Source organism: Oncorhynchus mykiss, chromosome 2, assembly GCF_013265735.2.
Source record: "Oncorhynchus mykiss isolate Arlee chromosome 2, USDA_OmykA_1.1, whole genome shotgun sequence".
In the NCBI taxonomy this organism is placed as follows: Eukaryota; Metazoa; Chordata; class Actinopteri; order Salmoniformes; family Salmonidae; genus Oncorhynchus; species Oncorhynchus mykiss.
In genome coordinates, this window is record NC_048566.1 from 83,377,021 (window position 1) to 83,396,338 (window position 19,318).

The 19,318-nt window shown below is 42.5% G+C and overlaps 1 protein-coding gene across 4 annotated transcripts; it reads left to right on the forward strand.

Moving 5' to 3' along the window:
* Positions 1-626: 626 nt before the first annotated feature.
* LOC110502210 (pannexin-2-like) lies at positions 627-18,013 on the forward strand. Of its 4 annotated transcripts, XM_036957023.1 has the most exons (7): positions 642-722; positions 954-1,060; positions 6,667-7,541; positions 9,744-10,858; positions 13,066-13,198; positions 13,454-13,642; positions 13,961-18,013. In XM_036957023.1, the coding sequence occupies exons 3-7, from the start codon at positions 7,313-7,315 to the stop codon at positions 14,266-14,268; spliced, it is 1,974 nt and encodes a 657-aa protein (XP_036812918.1). In that variant the 5' UTR covers positions 642-722; positions 954-1,060; positions 6,667-7,312; the 3' UTR covers positions 14,269-18,013. The 4 variants fall into 4 exon arrangements, with proteins under 4 accessions (XP_036812935.1, XP_036812918.1, XP_036812927.1 ...); XM_036957040.1 differs by lacking the exon at positions 954-1,060 and having other exon boundaries at positions 627-722; XM_036957032.1 differs by lacking the exon at positions 642-722 and having other exon boundaries at positions 857-1,060.
* Positions 18,014-19,318: the final 1,305 nt, after the last annotated feature.

The window sequence follows — 19,318 nt, forward strand, 5'->3', positions numbered from 1 at the left end:
CCTGTACGGGAGTCTTGCCAGAAACAAGACTCCAACCTAAACAGCCTAGCTATAGCCAATCGTGAATAACCAGAGTCACCACATCTCTGAGCAAAAACACAGCTGCTGCGGGTGGCGTGATTGGGGGTGAGCGAGTTAAGACAGAGTGTTTATTCCCTGTTTAGCTGCTGGCTGTTCTCCCACTGGGACTTCATGAGTGTGTGTGTGTTTGAGGGAGTGGGGAGTTATAATGTCTACATCACAAGGAAAGATTGATTGACTCACTGTTCCTCTCCTCCTGAAACGCAAGATAGTCTCGGCTAGCCTACGAAGCTGTCGCTATATGAGGAAATCCTCAGAAGCTTGCTTCAGTGTGCCCAATTTATTTTTACTGATAATGTAAGACCTTTTATAAACTACATCCAAAGTGTCGAGTTTGTTCCTCCATCTAAAGATCACAACCCATTGTCTGGGTTTTCACAACACAGTCAAATGGACATTTACATCAGGATCTGTCATTTAAATTTGTGCAAGGAGAGAGGAAGCAATGATTTGTTGAATCCTAATGCGTTACCTATCTCATCTCATCTTTGGTTCTGGGGAAAGGAGAGAGACAAAACCGGGAAGGGAGGGTGAGGACTGAGGAGGGGTAAATGCGGAACAAACCGGTGTGCCCGGATACACGCTGTAGCGGCTCGCCTGCACTGCAGTCACTCTTAGCACGCCGAGGATGCACAAGACCTGTGAGTACATTATATTCCCTCCTTGTGTTAAATGGGTGAATTTGAACCCACAGTGGATTCTCGGGCTTGATCTATTTTTCTTATGGATAGACCGTGAATTTTCTGTGCCTGTCACTGATATGGACAGGTGGACTGCAGCTAATACATGTAGCCTATTGAATCTCAAAGAGCTGAAAGTCTAATAAGAGTCCTTACTAAACCCGTGTTAGACTAATACACTCAAATTTTCAGCGCCCCGTCTACATTTTGGGAGCTGTCCACCGCACCAAGTGCTGAATTGGCGTGCACATTCGTTGACTTGCAGCGGAGCGTTTTGTTTTGTGCACCGCTCCTTTGATGTAAGTAGCCAATAGCATGTGGATGACTAGACAACCAACATTGCGGCATGTTTGAGAATGACTCTTGGACAATTTCACAAGATTAGTAGAGGAAACTCTATCATATGATAGCCTGTATGTAGCATAACCACAATAGCTTTGTTGCTCTGTTATTGTAGCATTTTGTTTAGCAATGGACTTGCATTTGGTGTAACAGTATCCTAACGCTATTGTTTGCACGGTTAACAGTATTTTTTATTTTGCTTAACCTGTCATTTGTGTCCTTGAAAAAGGCAGAGTGAATAGGCGCTATATCGGGGACTGTGCATTGTTGAGGTGAAATTTCACTATTTGCCATGCTCACTTTACAACAGGAGTAGCTAGTTTGGAAGTTTTTGGACGGAGTCCAATGTATAAACTCATGATCACACTCGGAATGGATGCTCACTAATGAGGAGGACCGGTGAGAGAGAGTACTTGAAAGATCACACAGTTCCACTCACAATCCTTCAAACATGTAGCCTACAGTGAAGTGTTCACCTCTTCAGCAAAAGTGAGTCTGATTACACCAAGAGTGTCTATCTGTGTAACAGGGACAGCCTTAACCAAACGTGGCATACTGTAGTACTGGCAACTGAATGTGGGCATCCCCTTTAAACACGTGTAGCAGGTCCAACTGTGGGGCATAATCTGTTGTTGGACTGGTGCCAAGGGCTCACCACTGCCAGAAGCTGAGTTACTGAAATGAGATATTGTCTCCTACAAGACAAAATCGATTTAAAATTGGCAACTGTTGGTTGTAAACCAGATTTTTGGAACTGTTGGACAGACAATTACACAAATCATCAGGTCATAAATATTAAGATATTGTTTTATGTTAAGGCCATTTTCGTGCCCAAGTAAAGCATGTTCAACAATGAAGGAACACAAATAATACATGTGCTACACAGAAGGGCCTTTCCCAGAATCAAGTAGCCTGAAATGTAAATGAATTGAACAGGCCCTTTCACCTACAGTATGTCTCAGGGCTTTCTCATTGTCTGATCCAAGGATCCCTCAAAGATCTTCAGAGTAGGAAAGGGTGTTATCGATTGCTCCAGTGGTTGACGATGTTTCCCCTAGGTACAGATCTGGGACCAGCTTCACATCCTCCAATCCTATCCTTAACCATTAGTGAGGAAAATGCTAAACTTACCCCTGAACAGCATCTAGGGGAAACTTCACCCTACACGTTATCTATTCACACATAGTCAGTAGTCACTACCTATGACTAATGTTTCATGACTGGTGGCTTGACAAGTTTATATTTTATCTCACAATGATTTATTTATTCAACATCACGTTATTCACGTTATTCTCAGATATACTCCATTTGTCATCATAAAGGAGCATATTGCTCTCAGAAATAATATGAATGATTGGTCTTAGCCAGGGGCAATTTATTGAGTAGGTCATGATGCTAACAATTCAGTTGGTAGGCAGGATTTCCATCCCTCTATCCCTGCACAATGTAATCCACTCTATGGGCTTGCTTCTGTGTGGCTCAAGGACTATGGATATTTATTCCAGATTGAGAGAGAATGAGAAGAAGCGAGAAAGAGATGGAGAGAAAAAAAGAGATGGAAAGAGAGGGAGAGAGAGCATAAGATGGAGAGAAAGAAAGATGGGAGGGGTGTGTGGGGTGAGCAGGGACGATGTGATCACACTCCTCTCAAAGGACATTCATGTAACCTTCCTGGAGTGTGCATGCAGCAGCAACCCCCTCCTCACTTGCAGAGTGCAGCAGTGGCAATGACACACACACACACACACACACACCATAAAGCAGCATCCCCCTGACAGGTGTCCTGGATTCTGACATTCAAAATCCCCAGGTTTGACAGTGTTCATTAAAGATAATGTCTCACAGCTCCATGGGAAATGGTTTCACTGTAACGCTGAATGAACAGAACATTAGCATAATGTCATATGACTAATGATTACATCACTGATATGAATCGGAATCTAATAATATCGATTGACTCAGCCAGGAATCAAATCCTTTTTTGGTACCATGTTTGGAAAAAAAAAGAAGGCATGTCCTTGTACTGGTGCATAAAAGTTTTTTTTAAAAAGCTTTTTAAGGTCATCATTCTCATCAGAGTGGGTGACTTCGCCCTTCACAGTCCTTGTGTAATCAAAGGCAAATATCCCCCACAGATGTGACCACACTGACCCATTCACTGGAAACTGAGCTCTCACTGCTACTACAGTAAGCAAAATTACATAGAAAATGTGTCTTTTAGATGTATTTTTCTGACGTTGAAATCAGGGGCATTTTAGGCGCCAAATAAAAGTTGAAAACATGCATTTTCTGGATGTCGGAAACAATATTTTACAGGACGTCGAAAATACATAATTTCCAGACATCTAAAATATGTATTTTCTGGATGTTGAAATCAGGTGCATTATAGGTGCTGAATGAAAGGTGAAAAGATGTTCCGTATGTCAAAAAGATTTACAGACATTGAAAATCCATATTTTTCAGTCATTGATTCTATGTCCAAATTTCTGGAAATACATTCTTTCAAGCCTCTTAATATACTGTAGGAAAGAGGAACCAACTGAAGATTATTTCTCCCATCTGTCACATACACTTATGCTAGCTTTTCAAAGCATTCCAACCTACAGAATAAACCAACAGACCACTTCAACTACAATAGCATTCTCAGTAGCAGTAAAACAAAAAAAATCTTGCTATGACTGTGAGATGTTTTTGTTTATCTAGCTTAGTTACAGTGGGGCAAACAAGTATTTAGTCAGCCACCAATTGTGCAAGTTCTCCCACTTAAAAATATGAGAGGCCTGTAATTTTCATAATTGGTACACTTCAACTATGACAGACAAAATGAGAAAACAAAATCCAGAAAATCACATTGTAGGATTTTTAATGAATTTATTTGCAAATTATGGTGGAAAATAAGTATTTGGTCAATAACAAAAGATTATCTCAATACTTTGTTATATACCCTTTGTTGGCAATGACAGAGGTCAAACGTTTTCTGTAAGTCTTCACAAGGTTTTCACACACTGTTGCTGGTATTTTGGCGCATTCCTCTGCAGATCTCCTCCAGAGCAGTGATGTTTTGGGGCTGTTGCTGGGCAACACAGTCTTTCAACTCCCTCCAAAGATTTTCTATGGGGTTGAGATCTGGAGACTGGCTAGGCCACTCCAGGACATTGAAATGCTTCTTACGAAGCCACTCCTTCGTTGCCCAGGCGGTGTGTTTGGGATCATTGTCATGCTGAAAGACCCAGCCACGTTTCATCTTCAATGCCCTTGCTGATGGTAGGCTTTGTTACTTTGGTCCCAGCTCTCTGCAGGTCATTCACTAGGTCCCCCCGTGTGGTTCTGGGATTTTTGCTCACCGTTCTTGTGATCATTTTGACCCCACGGGGTGAGATCTTGCGTGGAGCCCCAGATCGACGGAGATTATCAGTGGTCTTGTATGTCTTCCATTTCCTAATAATTGCTCCCACAGTTGATTTCTTCAAACCAAGCTGCTTACCTATTGCAGATTCAGTCTTCCCAGCCTGGTGCAGGTTTAAAATTTTGTTTCTGGTGTCCTTAGAAGCTCTTTGGTCTTGGCCATAGTGGAGTTTGGAGTGTGACTGTTTGAGGTTGTGGACAGGTGTCTTTTATACTGATAACAAGTTCAAACAGGTGCCATTAATACAGGTAACGAGTGGAGGACAGAGGAGCCTCTTAAAGAAGAAGTTACAGGTCTGTGAGAGCCAGAAATCTTGCTTGTTTGTAGGTGACCAAATACTTATTTTCCACCATAATTTGCAAATTCATTAAAAATCCTACAATGTGATTTTCTGGATTTTTTTCCCTCATTTTGTCTGTCATAGTTGAAGTGTACCTATGATGAAGATTACAGGCCTCTCATCTTTTTAAGTGGGAGAACTTGCACAATTGGTGGCTGACTAAATATGTTTTTGCCCCACTGTAGCTCTGTCTGCTGCATTACCAAAATGTAAATATAAAAATAAACACACAAAGCATGCTGGGTATTATCCTATTGAGCTCCTCTCCCAAACTAGTACATATTTGATCTGAACAAATCATAGACCTCTAAACTATGTTTCACAATTTTAACTTCACAGTACGACACAGTTTAGTACAGTACAGTGCGCTACAGTACGGTATAGGATAGCAGAGTTTTATTCAGTAGAGTAGGCTACAGTAGAATATGGTACAGTACAGTACAGTTTAGTAGAATACATTAGAATAAAGTAGGGTATAATACAGTACACTTTACTTTTCTTTACTGTACTCTGTGCTCTACTGTATGTTTATTTACTGTGCACTGTACTCTATTGTACTGTGCCGTGCTGTCCAAAATTTTGAAACATAGATATCTATGATTGGTTCAGATTTGGTTCTGACCAAATCTGAACCAATTATAGACGTCTATGTTTGGACCAAATCAAGGTCGGTTCGGACCGGACCAAATCTGAACCAATTATAGACGTTTATGTTTGGGCCAAATATAGGCCGATCCGGATGTCTGTGGACATTGAAATCAAGGCCGGTCCAGACGGAAGTCTGTTTGGTTCAGATTTGGTCCGTTCCGGACTGCATAAAAAAAAAAGACCGGTCCAGACAGTACTAAAGAAAATACATCCAAAAGACATTGGCGTCTGTAAATGCTTAGCGGGGAGTGGGTACAACAGGAATTTAGCTGCATACGGTGATGCAGAACACTGGATAAAGTACCTTCGAGATGGTGTACCTGAGTATGGTGTTGGTTAGAGAGATAATCTCAACCAGATGATTTACTTGAACTAAACTGTTGGATTTATTTTCAGTGTTTACTGAGCTAGTGTTTTGTTATTGCTCTCTATTTTAGAAGAAAAGGCCAACATTTTGCAAGTATATATATACTATGTTTCTTGACAATCCAACCTGTTCTAAGAGCATTTCGTATTATTCTTATTGTAAATCTGAGACACTCCATTTAGTATGATATGTTTAATTTGGTATGGTTACATAAAACAGATGGTTAGTTAAGGCAAACAATGAAAGTAGGGTAGTTGATTGGGGTTGATGGAAGGGTGTATAACACAAACGTCGAGCAACCTAAAGGTTGCGAGTTCAGATCTCATCACGGACCAATTTATTTATTTTTTGCTAATTAGCAACTTTAACTACTTGCTACTTTTTAGCTACTTTGCAACTACTTAGCATGTTAGCTAACACTTCCCCTAACACTAACCCTAACCTTCAACCTTTTAGCTAACCCTTCCCCTAACCCTAACATTAACCCTTTAACCTAACTCCTAAACTTAACCCTAAATCCTAGCCTAGCAAACGTTAGCATGCTAGCTAATGTTAGCAACCTAGCCACCTAGCTAGAATTCGTAACATATCATATGTTTTGCAAATTCGTAACATATAGTACAAATTGTAATTTGTAACAGATCATATGAAATTGGTGTGAATTGTAAATCACAATATAATCACACAAATTAATACACACCATACAAAACGTAATATTACATACTAAATGGAGTGTCTCGGATTTACATTCAGAATAATACGAAATGCTCTGAGACCAGGTTGGACAATCTGTATTTTGCAGGAAGATGGAATCGGAGTAGGTATCCCTATTGATCTGGGTATACTATAAATCCATACAAACTCATCCACCGGAGACCACACTCTTTGAGAACCGAGAGAAAGATCATCTATCCTTCCTTTTACCTGACTGTGTGGACCAAGGCCAGTTAAAGGTGAGAGAGAACAAAAACTCAGAATGTACACAGCACAACTGGAACCCACAGTAAACCACTGACTGAACACAATGTCCTTCCTCTGTGAGGGAAGAGAGAGTCAGAGAGCATCAATCTGTCTGACTCGCCGTCAGTGAACATATCCAAGACTGTCCATCAAAACCCAGTTGTTCCTGCGGCGCCATATGACCAGCTCTGGCATTGAGACCGCCAGTCCTGTGTGAGTTGGTGTGTAACAGTGTGAGTGGACGTAGCTAGGAGGAGGGAGGTCCCACTTACAGTCAGTGACGATCCCAATACACCCAAGAGACTGTCAATCACATCAAGACCCAGCCTTTACTGACTTTACATAACCGAATAACCAGGTCTGGCCTGGAGACAGCCAGTCCTGTGTGTGTGTGTGTGTGTGTGTGTGTGTGTGTGGAAGTAGCCCAGTGTGTGTGAGTGGGTGGAGGTATCTAGGAGGAGGGGGTGGCCGTTGTCTTCTCAGGCCGGATGCAGAACATCCTCGAGCAGAACTTAGACATGGCCACGGCTCTGCTGGCGGGAGAGAAGCTGAAGGAGCTGATCCTGCCTGGCTCTTCCCAGGATGAGAAGGGAGGAATGCTGGCCGGCCTTATGGTCCAGCTTAAATTGGAGCTACCATTTGACCGCGTCGTCACCATCGGCACTGTCATCATACCCATCCTGCTCGTCACTCTTGTCTTCACAAGGAACTTTGCAGGTCAGTGGGTCGGCAAGACGGCAGACCTGGCTTCAACTATTATTTGAAATAATATACTTTAGTTGTGCTTGTCTGGGGAAATTGAACCAGTAGAATAGTTGCAAAAGTGCAAACACCGCCCCTTTTGGCACTCTAGGCAGACTAGAGCAAACGCTCAAAATATTTAAAATAGTATTTGAATCCAGGTCTGGCAGACGGCCACTAGCGGGGCCTGTGACAGCGCTATGCTGCTGCTGTAAACACCAAACACACAGCAGGTTGGGAAGGAAACTGTATGTCCTAACGTATCGTTGTTAACCCACATCACATCAGCCTGTCACTTTACACTGAACCAGAACACAGATACTAGTAGACAGCTGTAGTAGCTTTGTTATTCATACGATGGCATTGGCATTCATAATGTCTAACAGTAGGACATTATCCTGAAGAGTTTACTTGTGCTCTATTGGTGCTTTTCCAGTGAGTCTTACCCCCACACCAGGTTGTCACCAGTGTTTTATGTTAATGTGAGCTCTAAGGTTATCGTGTTTCCATCAGGAGTGTGACACTAAATATTTGTGGTGAGCTGAATCAACAACCTCGGTTTCATTTCATGTTGTGTTGCTGCCATGCTGTGTTGTTGTCTAAGGTCTCTCTTTATGTAGTGTTGTGGTCTCTCTTGTTGTGATGTGTGATGCGTGTTTTAATCCCGTCCCAGGGGCAGAAAATAAAAAAGACAACACACACATTGCGACAAGAGAGACACCACAACACTACATAAAGAGAGACCTTAGACAACAACACTGCATGGTAGCAACACAACATGGAGGCAGGAGGCCTTTTGCTAGGCCGTCATTGTAAATAAGAATGTATTCTTAACTGACTTGCCTAGTTAAATAAAGGTAAATTAACAAATCATGACTGTTGGTTTATAAGAAGGTGTTAAGTTCAAAGTTAGCCATTGTTTTGTAAATGCAAGCTGAAAAGTACTCAGAGCCTTGCCTGGCTCCAAGTCAGAGCAGGTCCACTGGAGCCGTGGCCCAGTGAGACACGGGGGCCGGCCCACGTAGATGGAAACAGAAAAGTCTGAATCTTTTGGGTAAAACACTCTGGTAAATCCTCAAATGAAATACACCATACGTTTTTTAAAATTTTATCAGAATGATAGATCTGGGAAATGTAGGGTTAAGTATGCAGTGCTTTTGGTTTTTGGTGTGAGATACTGGGATACTGTAGTGAACAGAGAGGAGAGAAAGGAAAGCTCAATGCTGAGTCAGGCTGTCTGCATAGCAGCACCAACCAGCTGTGACTGAGCATTTCACCTAGTACCGGGCGGGAAGTACTGGTCCAACAGAGGATGGGATTGAGTGGGAGCCCATCTCTGCATTCTCTGCACTGCTCCTCTTCAAAACATGGGTTGCCAACTGGACCCATTTGATAGGCCCCACAAACCTCAAGTGCCATGGCAACAACCAAAAACAGCAGTGCAATGTGCACTATATTACATTTATGTACAATACTTATTGTATTGATGTCATTGGTTTCTACCCTTAAATTGAACAAATTATGTTGGATTGAAGTCTCAGGCAAAGTCCAATACCAAATGAAGGAGCCTACAGGCCAAATATGAACGTGTGCAAATTTGAAGAGCAATCACATAAACTTTGTCAAGCCTGAAAAACAGCCCTTTCCCAGACACCGTACCCACCCCAGCCTTCTGACACCTGGCTCAGCGCTTTGCAGGCAGTGTGTAATGTTCTCATGCTCAGTTCAACAACCATTATCTGAAAGTCACAAGTGCACCTCAGGGCCAGATGCACCCCTGAACCTACCAGACCTTGTCAGTCGACCGTCGAATGGCCTTGCTGCTACCATACTCAAGCATAACAGGGAACGAATGAATGGAATACAGGTGTGGCTTGAAGTGCTGCCTCCTTCTCAGTCTCCTCTGCAGATGGTTTTATACCATGAATCAGCACTTCCAGAAAGTAATGAAATCTGAGAAGTCTTCTGACACAAATGGATGAAATTAATCAATGGTATTTCCCCCACATAGGAAACATCTATAAAATCAACATTATATCAAGGACTGGCTGTTAGAGGAAAGTTTGACAATTCATTTTTTTTTTAATTCACTTACTGTAAATAGATAACAAACATACATTACCCTCAGTTGTAATGTCAGATTATGAGGCTAACTCTCTCCTTCTTTTCCCCTCTCAGAGGAGTCAATCTACTGCTACACGCCTCACAACTTCACCCGTGACCAGGCCCTGTACGCACGAGGCTACTGCTGGACAGAGCTGCGTGACGCCGTTCCCGGGGTGGAGCCTGACCTTCGACCTTCGCTGTTTGAGCACAAGTTCCTACCCTACGCCCTGCTGGCCTTCGCCGGCATCATGTACATCCCTGCTTTGGGCTGGGAGTTCATGGCCTCCACAAGACTTACCTCCGAGCTCAACTTCCTGCTTCACGAGATCGACAACTGCTACCACCGGGCTGCCGAGGGCCGGGCCCCTAAGATCGAGAAGCAGATCCAGTCCAAAGGACCAGGCATCACGGAGAAAGAGAGACGAGAGATCATCGAGAATGCGGAGAAGGAGAAGAGCCCCGAGCAGAACCTGTTTGAGAAGTACCTGGAGAGACGAGGACAGAGCAACTTTCTGGCCAAGCTGTACCTTGCGCGCCACTTGGCCATCATGTGCCTCAGCTCCATCCCCATCTCCTACCTGAGCGCCTACTGGCACCGCCAGCGCCAGAACGAGTTCAGCTGTGCCCTGGGGGAGCCTCCAGACTCCAGCAGCATCCCTGAGCTGAGGCTCAGCGTCAACTGCAAACTGCCAGCCGTGCAGCTGCAGCGCATTATGGCCGCCGTAGACATTGCCCTGCTGAGCACCATGAACCTTGTCATCCTGGTCAACTTGCTGCACCTGTTCGTGGTGCGGAAGTCCAACTTCGTGTTCGACAAACTGCACAAGGTGGGCATCAAGACGCGGCGGCGCTGGCAGAAGTCTCAGTTCTGTGACATCAACATCTTGGCCATGTTCTGTAACGAGAACCGCGACCACATCAAGTCACTCAACCGCCTTGACTTTATCACCAATGAGAGCGACCTCATGTATGACAATGTGGTGAGGCAGCTGCTGGCCGCCCTGGCCCAGTCTAACCATGACGCTACACCCTCTGTGAGGGACTCAGGCATCCAGACCCTAGACCCCAACATGGACCCCTCTCTCTTGGGAGTGGGGGAGCTGGGAGGGGAGCCGCTGGTCATCAAACGACCACGCAAGAAGATGAAGTGGATCCCCAGCTCCAACCCCCTCCCCCAACCTTTTAAGGTAAGTCCCCATGCATAGGCGGCCTAAATGCTGCCTGCCACAGGTTTGTCTAAACATCACTTTTACCATGGTTACACCATGGATATTCAGTCTGAAAGAAGTCTGCCTAAAAGATAAAGTCTACAAGTCAGAATGTCTACCAGTCAGAATGTCTACCAGTCAGAATGTCTACCAGCCAGAATGTCTACCAGTCAGAATGTCTACCAGTCAGAATGTCTACCAGTCAGAATGTCTACCAGTCAGAATGTCTACCAGTCAGAATGTCTACAAGTCAGAATGTCTACCAGTCAGAATGTCTACCAGTCAGAATGTCTACCAGCCAGAATGTCTACCAGTCAGAATGTCTACCAGTCAGAATGTCTACCAGTCAGAATGTCTACCAGTCAGAATGTTGAATAAAATGATATTTACACTTACTTTACCGGTTATCCGTGCTGTTGGTGCTTTTGACGGTAGGAGTTGGAGGATCCACAGGAAAGTGTTGTTTACCTGACTTTTTGTGGTTCTGTCACTTGCATTTTCAATCTCCTAATGCCTTTTGCATGATGTGCAACATGTAAACAATAGCCAAATGTAGCGAACATAGTCAATTGAATGTTTCCTCGCAATCAGATGGAAGCGTTTGTGAAATTTGACAGCTGATTGTGTGGGACAACATTCGGTTAGACTTGGCCATATTGTGCAAATGTTTGTTGCATGCAAAAAAAATAAAAAATAAAATGATATACAGACAGATATACAGACCAGTGTACTGAAGGTCAGGTTGATAACACTTCCCTGTGGATATTTTGTCTCAGATTACCTCTGACATAGGGACAAACTCAGCGGACAAGCGGTAAAGTAAGTTGAAATGAAGTTTGTTCAGCATTCTGACTTGTAATGGGACTGTTTGTGAATGCTGAGCCTACATGTTAGAGACGAGACTAAGTATTTCACTCTCTGATTCTAAAAGAGGGTAGCCACAGGTCTGCATATTCTGGCCAATTATCATGGGCTGGAAATGCGATCTGTTTGTCTAAAGTTGAATTACACATAGTAGGCTAAGTCTATTGTTGTTATGACTAATTACCACCAATGAAAAAAGGATATTCCTGATTTCCAACCCAAATTAATATTTGATATTGATTCATCTTCTCACACTAAAAAAACCAACCTGTGGATTTCCTTCCGATTAATGCCTTAGGATATTCATCTAAATTAATATGCAATAAAATAGTCTTCACCCACTGTGCTGAAAAACCAAAGCACCTGTCACGTGTGCTCCCTCTCAGGCCTCTAGGTCACCAGGCCGCTCGTTATGGCGCACACCTGTCACCATCGTTACGTGCGTTTCATCAGACTCACCTGGACTCCATCAATTCCCTGATTACCTTCCCTATATACAGTGGGGCAAAAAAAGTATTTAGTCAGCCACCAATTGTGCAAGTTCTCCCACTTAAAAAGATGAGAGAGGCCTGTAATTTTCATAATAGGTACACTTCAACTATGACAGGCAAAATGAGAAGAAAAAAATCCAGAAAATCACATTGTAGGATTTTTAATGAATTTATTTGCAGATTATGGTGGAAAATAAGTATCCTTGTTGATTTTTGTTCCATGTCCGTTGGTCTTGTGAGTACCTGTGCTCCGTTGTGTCGGCTTGCGTGTTACTGTGTTAATGTGCACTTGTTATTACGGGTCTCGGCCAGTGTATTTATTATAGGTTTACACCTCGCTCTTTGTTTGGGTTACAGCCTTGTGATATATATATATATATATATATATATATATATATATATATATATATATATATATATATATATATATATATATATATATATATATATATATATATATATATATATATATATATATACATACACACACACATACGTGTTTGTTTTGGGCTTCATCCCCATCATGTTCATGATGTATTCTATTTTGCGTAGAGAGAAAAAAAAGATTTCGTATTCCTGCGCCTGTCTCCTATCATACAACGTAACAGGATCGTTCACTTTTTAAGTTTGAGCTTTTTTGCAAATTATCTAGGGTGTTGTTTTATCCCAACCATTTTTAGGTAATTTAAGGTAATTTAAGGTAATCCTTAGTAAATCGGAAAAAACCCTTGGTAAAATAAGCTAAAACTTCACAAAAGTGAACTATCCCTTCAATAATCTAATTCTGCTTGGGATAATTGTGTTAACTGTCTATGTCTGTCCATGTTGAAGGAACCTCTGACAATGACGCGTTTGGAGAACAGCACTAAGACTGAGAAGCCCAAACCGGTGAGGAGGAAACCAGTTGCAGAGAACTATGTTGCTCCATTAAGCAAGAGCACACAGTACCCACCCTCTGCCAAAGGTACTGTACTGAGAGCAGTGACATTACTGTAGAAATTATGGTAATAGAAAGTTGAGTAGGCTAATATACATTTTATGGTTACTCAGAATTTTGCTATATTTCTCTATTTTGGATATTTGACTAAAACTGCTTTTGCATAGAAAAGTGCTTCAGGAATGCCACAAACTGTAAATAAAGTTGTGCAACTCATGCACAATTTGGTCCTGCTATTGTGTTCTATCCCCCTTACCATATCTGTTGAATGCCCGACTGTAGATATGAGCGCAATGGAGAAAAAGCACAGTCGCAACTTTACCCTGGATGTCCACCCATACATGCTGACCATCCGTAAACCCACCAAGGTAGAGTCAGTCAGCACAGAGCCTCTGCCCCCTGACCACACCCTGGACTCTGTGTTCATCGAGGGCACACACACCATCGTCCATGTTTCTGCTTCTATCACAGGTAAGATTGCCGTGCCTCATCTCAGGAGGAATCTATCACCAAGGAAACCAAACCTTATTCTATATATTCCTGTCTCCCCTGATTCTTTTTGGCATTTTTGAGAAAGGAAAGAAAGGAGAGAACTGAGAAAAAGCCAACTCTAACAGAATGCTTAACCTAATGCAATGGTGACCCAGTTTTGCATGACCACTTTGTCTTTATAGACTACAAGTAGGCTATAACTAGAGTCTAAAAATGTTATTGGTTAGGTCATGTGGTCAGAAAAAAACTATGGGCCTGTGTACAATACCATTGTTTTCTCTCCCTCTCCCTCTTCAGAAAAGAAAGATTGCACCCCAGAGTCCACCAACACGGTCTTCTCTACAATGACCGTCCCCACCAGCATCTATCTGAACGGTGCCACTCCCAGCGCCCACCCACCCTCCCTCGCTGAATGCCACCCTACAGAGTCCCTGATCGAACAGGAGGGGCCCGAAGCCCAACCTGCAGTCTTTACTCGGATCCCTTCCCACCAGCTTCTAAGTATGCACCAGATACTCAGTATGGAGGAAGAGGGGGCTGGAGGCCAGGGGGCCAGACTGACTGAGAGACCCGTGGGGGAACTAATCGCTGCTGGGGAGTGCTGAGGAGATGACACACATGTTTGGGGACATATTTTGAGGGCGGCACACAGCAGCATATACTCACCACTTCCATGCCAATCACTGTCTGCCTATAGAAAAAAACCTTGTCCTCCTGACCACACAGTTGTGCTGTGCTCACAACGCACCTCTTCTCTGGTGAAGGGACTGAGTGAGGGTGCCGATGGTGCTGAACCATAATTTTTTGATATAGATTTAACAAGATGCAGCAAAAGAGAGGATACTGGTTCAATGTGTGCTAATCAACCCTGTCATCTGATGTAACTCTCTCAGCACTTGATTTGTCCAGGATGGGAAGCAAGGAGACTTTGTTGAAATACAGACAGCATTTGTTGCTCATATCCTTGACTTGGAGAGGAAGCAGCTCACATTACAAAAGCTAGGAAAGATAAAAGGGAAGGAATGCTTTTTACACACATTTTAGTAAAGCACACCATGTAAAAGACTGCTTTACCTACAGTTAAATTCTGAAAACATGTTTATAAAAACATTACTATCATTGCTTATTGTCCCTCTATCCAAGTATACTGAGAGCCCATGCAATACGTATAAAAATCTGCACTGCAATATATGCAAAAGAATATGCAATAATGTATACACTTCCAACTTACAAGACATTTTACATACTGTAAATCATCTATAGACTGTAGCCCTATGTCGGTTGTGGTGTGCTTCACACATACATGTTCAATTAGTTAATCAGTGTCATTTGACCACACAGAGGACAGAGGAGGCGAAGTGAGAATGCACCTACCTTACTGAAGATTGGGCTCAGAAGTTGCAATCTGTAACTTTAAATTTTCCCAGTGGCACACACCTATCCAAGAAGTGAAACAAAAACAAATGGTTACATTCGTTTTAGTTCCTCTTTAGTTTACAAACAAGTGCAGGGGCAGTACTTTTGAGTGGGAATGAAAGTTACAGATGGCAACTTTAATGGGTTCCTCTCACACCACTAGTGCACTTATTATGTGAGGTTGATTGATCCATCCAATAAGGAAGTCATATAATAGATTTCCTTAAATACATGTCAGAAACACCTCCACTTTAATGAATATAGGCAAGAATATGCATAATAATTTTTTGCCAACATTTTGCATTCAAGTTCCATTCATCTTCTTGCTATGGATCTACAAATGTGTTCCAACCTTGCCACCTCTCAATGTCAGTGTTTGTCCCTATATGTACCCTAATTACTGTGATAGTTACTCTGAACTGTTGAGCTGTCAAAGTACAGTCGTCTTTACACCAGCACTGCATTTCAACTGAAACCTGGACACATTTGGGGACATTACAGTCACCCCCAGCTGGACATTGCAGTCACTCCCAGCTCTTCTTGTGAACGTTTTGAAGAATAAGTGAAGTGATACGTAGATAAAGAAAACATTTTACACAATGAAATATACAGCATCTGAATGCTTTGCTTTTGACTGTCCTACCATTTCACCATAGCCATAGGCCTGCCTTGCCACGTGCCACCACATTGAGAGCAACAACAGCACCCCATCTCAGTAACACTTTCTCATCGTGCTGTCTCATTACTCACCAAAGACAATGAAATTAACGAATGAAAAGTACAGTACTGTAGTTAGTAGAATTGTTATCAGGATATAAAAGCACCTTTCACCAGGTATGATGCCATAGACAAGGGGATATGTGTAGCAAACAACCACCATCAACCGTATGTCTGAGCAATTGGTAGCCAAAACTGAGCAGTGATGGCAGACCAATCTACAACAAGCAGGTATTTTTCATGAACACACTATGAGGATTCCTCTATGCTGTGAATCTGTCATCTTGGGCAATAAAACATGTATACAAGGGCATGTAAAAAGGATTAGAAACCCTATAATATTACTTAACCTACCAGTGAGATATAGGGTAAGTGTATGTGGCAATGTAAAGTTGACCTTCCAATTAGATTGATGGTTGTGATGTCCACAGTCTAAAATCCACTAAATGCATGGTTTGGGAAACTACCTGCCTGGGTAGGCTACCTTAGAAATATTATTCAGCAGATGCAATCTGAAGGGTGCTTGTCTGGCAATTTTTTAAATGACAAAAAATACATTAATTTCATGATCTGTGGTTGGCACACTATCCCCTTGATGTACTCAGCACATTAATGCATCCAAGGGCACTTTAAATATGACATGTAGCACAAGTTTATGAGTGTGAGCATGTTGATAGAGCAGCGCTCCTCCTCATGCTTTCTTTGGGGTTGGGGACCTCAGATTGGGGAAAGAAACGGTTTTGTTCCTGAAGGCTCTGTCTAGGTAGACTGCCTACATTCCCTGCCTGGGTACAGATCTAGGAACAGTTTATCCACCCCAAATCCTAGTCCCAGTAAAACAGAGGAAAGACAGTGTAACTTGATCCTGCTCTTTCTTAAGGTGGGTGGTGTTTCTCTGGTGAAATAAGAGTTGTGGGGGGTTATAAAATGTAGTCATGAGTAATACACTTTAAAAAAAATAAAAGTTGAACATGAATTCTTTCTATACATGTTTTTGTAATTAATAGCATATGCATGAAAATAGATATATAAAATACACAATAATAAGAACTATAAGCATATTTCCACCACAAACTACAAGTACCAGAAGGCAACGACAACAGACGAGTCACAGTCTGACTGAGTATGGGTGAGAGCACACAGGTTGGCTAGCCTGTAAGTTTGCATTCCTATTTATTATATTAACGTAGCTTCAATATTGTAAACTGATATACACCTCATAACCAAGGAGTTAGCCAGCTATCAGATATGCCAGCTAGCTAGCTTGTCAAACTTGCTAACACCCTAAATTAATACTGTTACTCATTTCTGTGAGTAAATGTGTCACTAGAAGCTAGCTATCTAGCTAGTAAGTGTGAAACCATTAACTAATGTGACTTGCTAGCCAGCAAAATAGCTAGCTGTCAACAATTGTAACAAACTGTTTATGAAGATGATGTAGCTAATCTTGCATGAAGTAGCTACAGGCAGTTTCGTAGCAGGAAATAGCTATTTTTTAGTCATGATGAAAGTAGGGTTGGGCGGTATCCAGATATTCCTTATCGTCATACCATCCCGCTTTCATACCGGGATATACGGTATTACCGGCGTAGTACACAAGGGGGTGCCAACAAACACTAAACAGACCAGTGGGCGTTTATTACCAGAATGCTAACAAAATGAGCACATTTCGATGGAGGCTGCTAGCTCCGAATATGCGAATGAGAGCCTATATATGCCATTTATCAGATTAAAATAAACTAATTGCAAAGACAGGCAATCCAGCTCATAAAGTTATACATATATAGGTAGGAGCTACCGAATGTCATTTTTGGTGAGTTTGGACATTTACAAGGGAATGTGAACGAGATACATTGTGCAAATTAATAATGTTTTTATGCATGCTTGTCTGAAGGAAGAACATTACTGGCTCTGGAGCAGTATGTGTAGAATACATGCTGTGTGGAGTCTGGAGTCGCTAGGGCAACAGGCCTACATGCTCTGCTTGGAGAAGAGGGGAGAGGAGAACAGAGAGGAGAAAAAAATGCAAGGAAATCAAGATAGTGGCAGCTCTACAAATAACTTATCCAATGGGCTTTGACCTTCCAAACACGGCAGAAGGCTAACACAAAGCCCCTCCTCTCCCCTGTAACTATTCCCAAGGTCATTGCTGTAAATGAGAATGTGTTCACAGTCAACTTACCTGGTAAAATAAGGATAAAATAAAAATATATATTTAAAAAATTATGCTGTGCCAATTTATTAATTAAGCCACTCACTTAGATTCACTAGCAAGTTAAACTTAGGGGGTCGCGTTAATGCAGGAAAAAAAGATAAAACGCATAACAAATATCTTGCTGCGTTTTGTAAACGCAGATGTAAAATACTTCTTATTTCTGCTCGGCATCAGACTAATTTCGTGCTTCAGTTGCACTTCTCTAATCAGATGAGAATTCACAAAAGAGCATTCTATCAGCAGACCATGCTCTGACTGATATACAGACACTTTTCTCCAGTGCTTTTACAGCCTACTTTTCTTGGAAAAATGCAAGATTAACTTAAGCAAAACATTAGGAAATGTAGCTGGCTACATTCTTTCTATGGTAAACATTAAAAATATGATGGCAATGCATCGTTTTTCCAAAACATACCTTTTTCATTGTTAGCTTATTTTCTTGTGTGGCTGCCAAAAAGCATTGCACATAAGCTGTTTTCTGACGAATATGTTACATTAATGTATTTTCTGTGAAGATAAACTATAGTTGCACATCGCTGATCAAAAAAAAACTTGACTTTCAATATAAAACTCGATCCCCCACAGCTGGACTCACCTGCTCCTCCCACTTTCTCCCTTTGTGCTGTTTACAAACAGACATTGTTACTGGTTCAACTTGTCACGTCCTTGGAAATGAGCGGACCAAGGCGCAGCGTGAGTATAGTTCCACATATTTAAGTGAAACTAACAAAATAAAATAACAAACTTACAAAGACAGTGAGGACGTAGTGCCCAAAAACACTAACAAACAATCAATATCCCACAAACACAGGTGGGAAAAATGCTACCTAAATATGATCCCCAATTAGAGGCAACGATTACCAGCTGCCTCTAATTGGGAACCAAACTAAAACACCAACATAGACATTTTAAACTAGAACACCCCCTCATCATGCCCTGACCTACTACACCATAGAGAAACAAGGGCTCTCTATGATCAGGGCGTGACAGTAGCGGGACTAGACGCCGTTACTGGACTGGGCGCCGGCACAGAGGAAGGATCCTGCCATGGAGCTGGACTGGACGCCGTGCCTGGATTGGGTGCCGGCGCAGAGGAAGGCTCCGGCCTTGGAGCGGGACTGGACATCGGCGCAGAGGAAGGCTCCTGCCATGGAGCGGGACTAGACATCAGCGCAGAGGAGGGCTCCTGCCATGGAGCGGGACTTGACGCCGTGCCTGGACTCTCCAGACTGGGAACCGTCGCCGGAAGCTCCGGACTGTGAACCGTTGCCGGAAGCTCTGGACTGTGAATGCGCACTGGAGGTCTA

What these genes read in the sequence shown, in the direction of transcription:
- LOC110502210 (XM_036957040.1), top strand. Translation starts at nt 7,313, where the DNA reads ATGCAGAACATCCTCGAGCAGAACTTAGACATGGCCACGGCTCTGCTG. An exon ending in CTTCACAAGGAACTTTGCAG is followed by an intron (nt 7,542 to 9,743) that starts GTCAGTGGGTCG and finishes TTCCCCTCTCAG; the next exon opens with AGGAGTCAATCTACTGCTAC. An exon ending in GTACCCACCCTCTGCCAAAG is followed by an intron (nt 13,199 to 13,453) that starts GTACTGTACTGA and finishes GCCCGACTGTAG; the next exon opens with ATATGAGCGCAATGGAGAAA.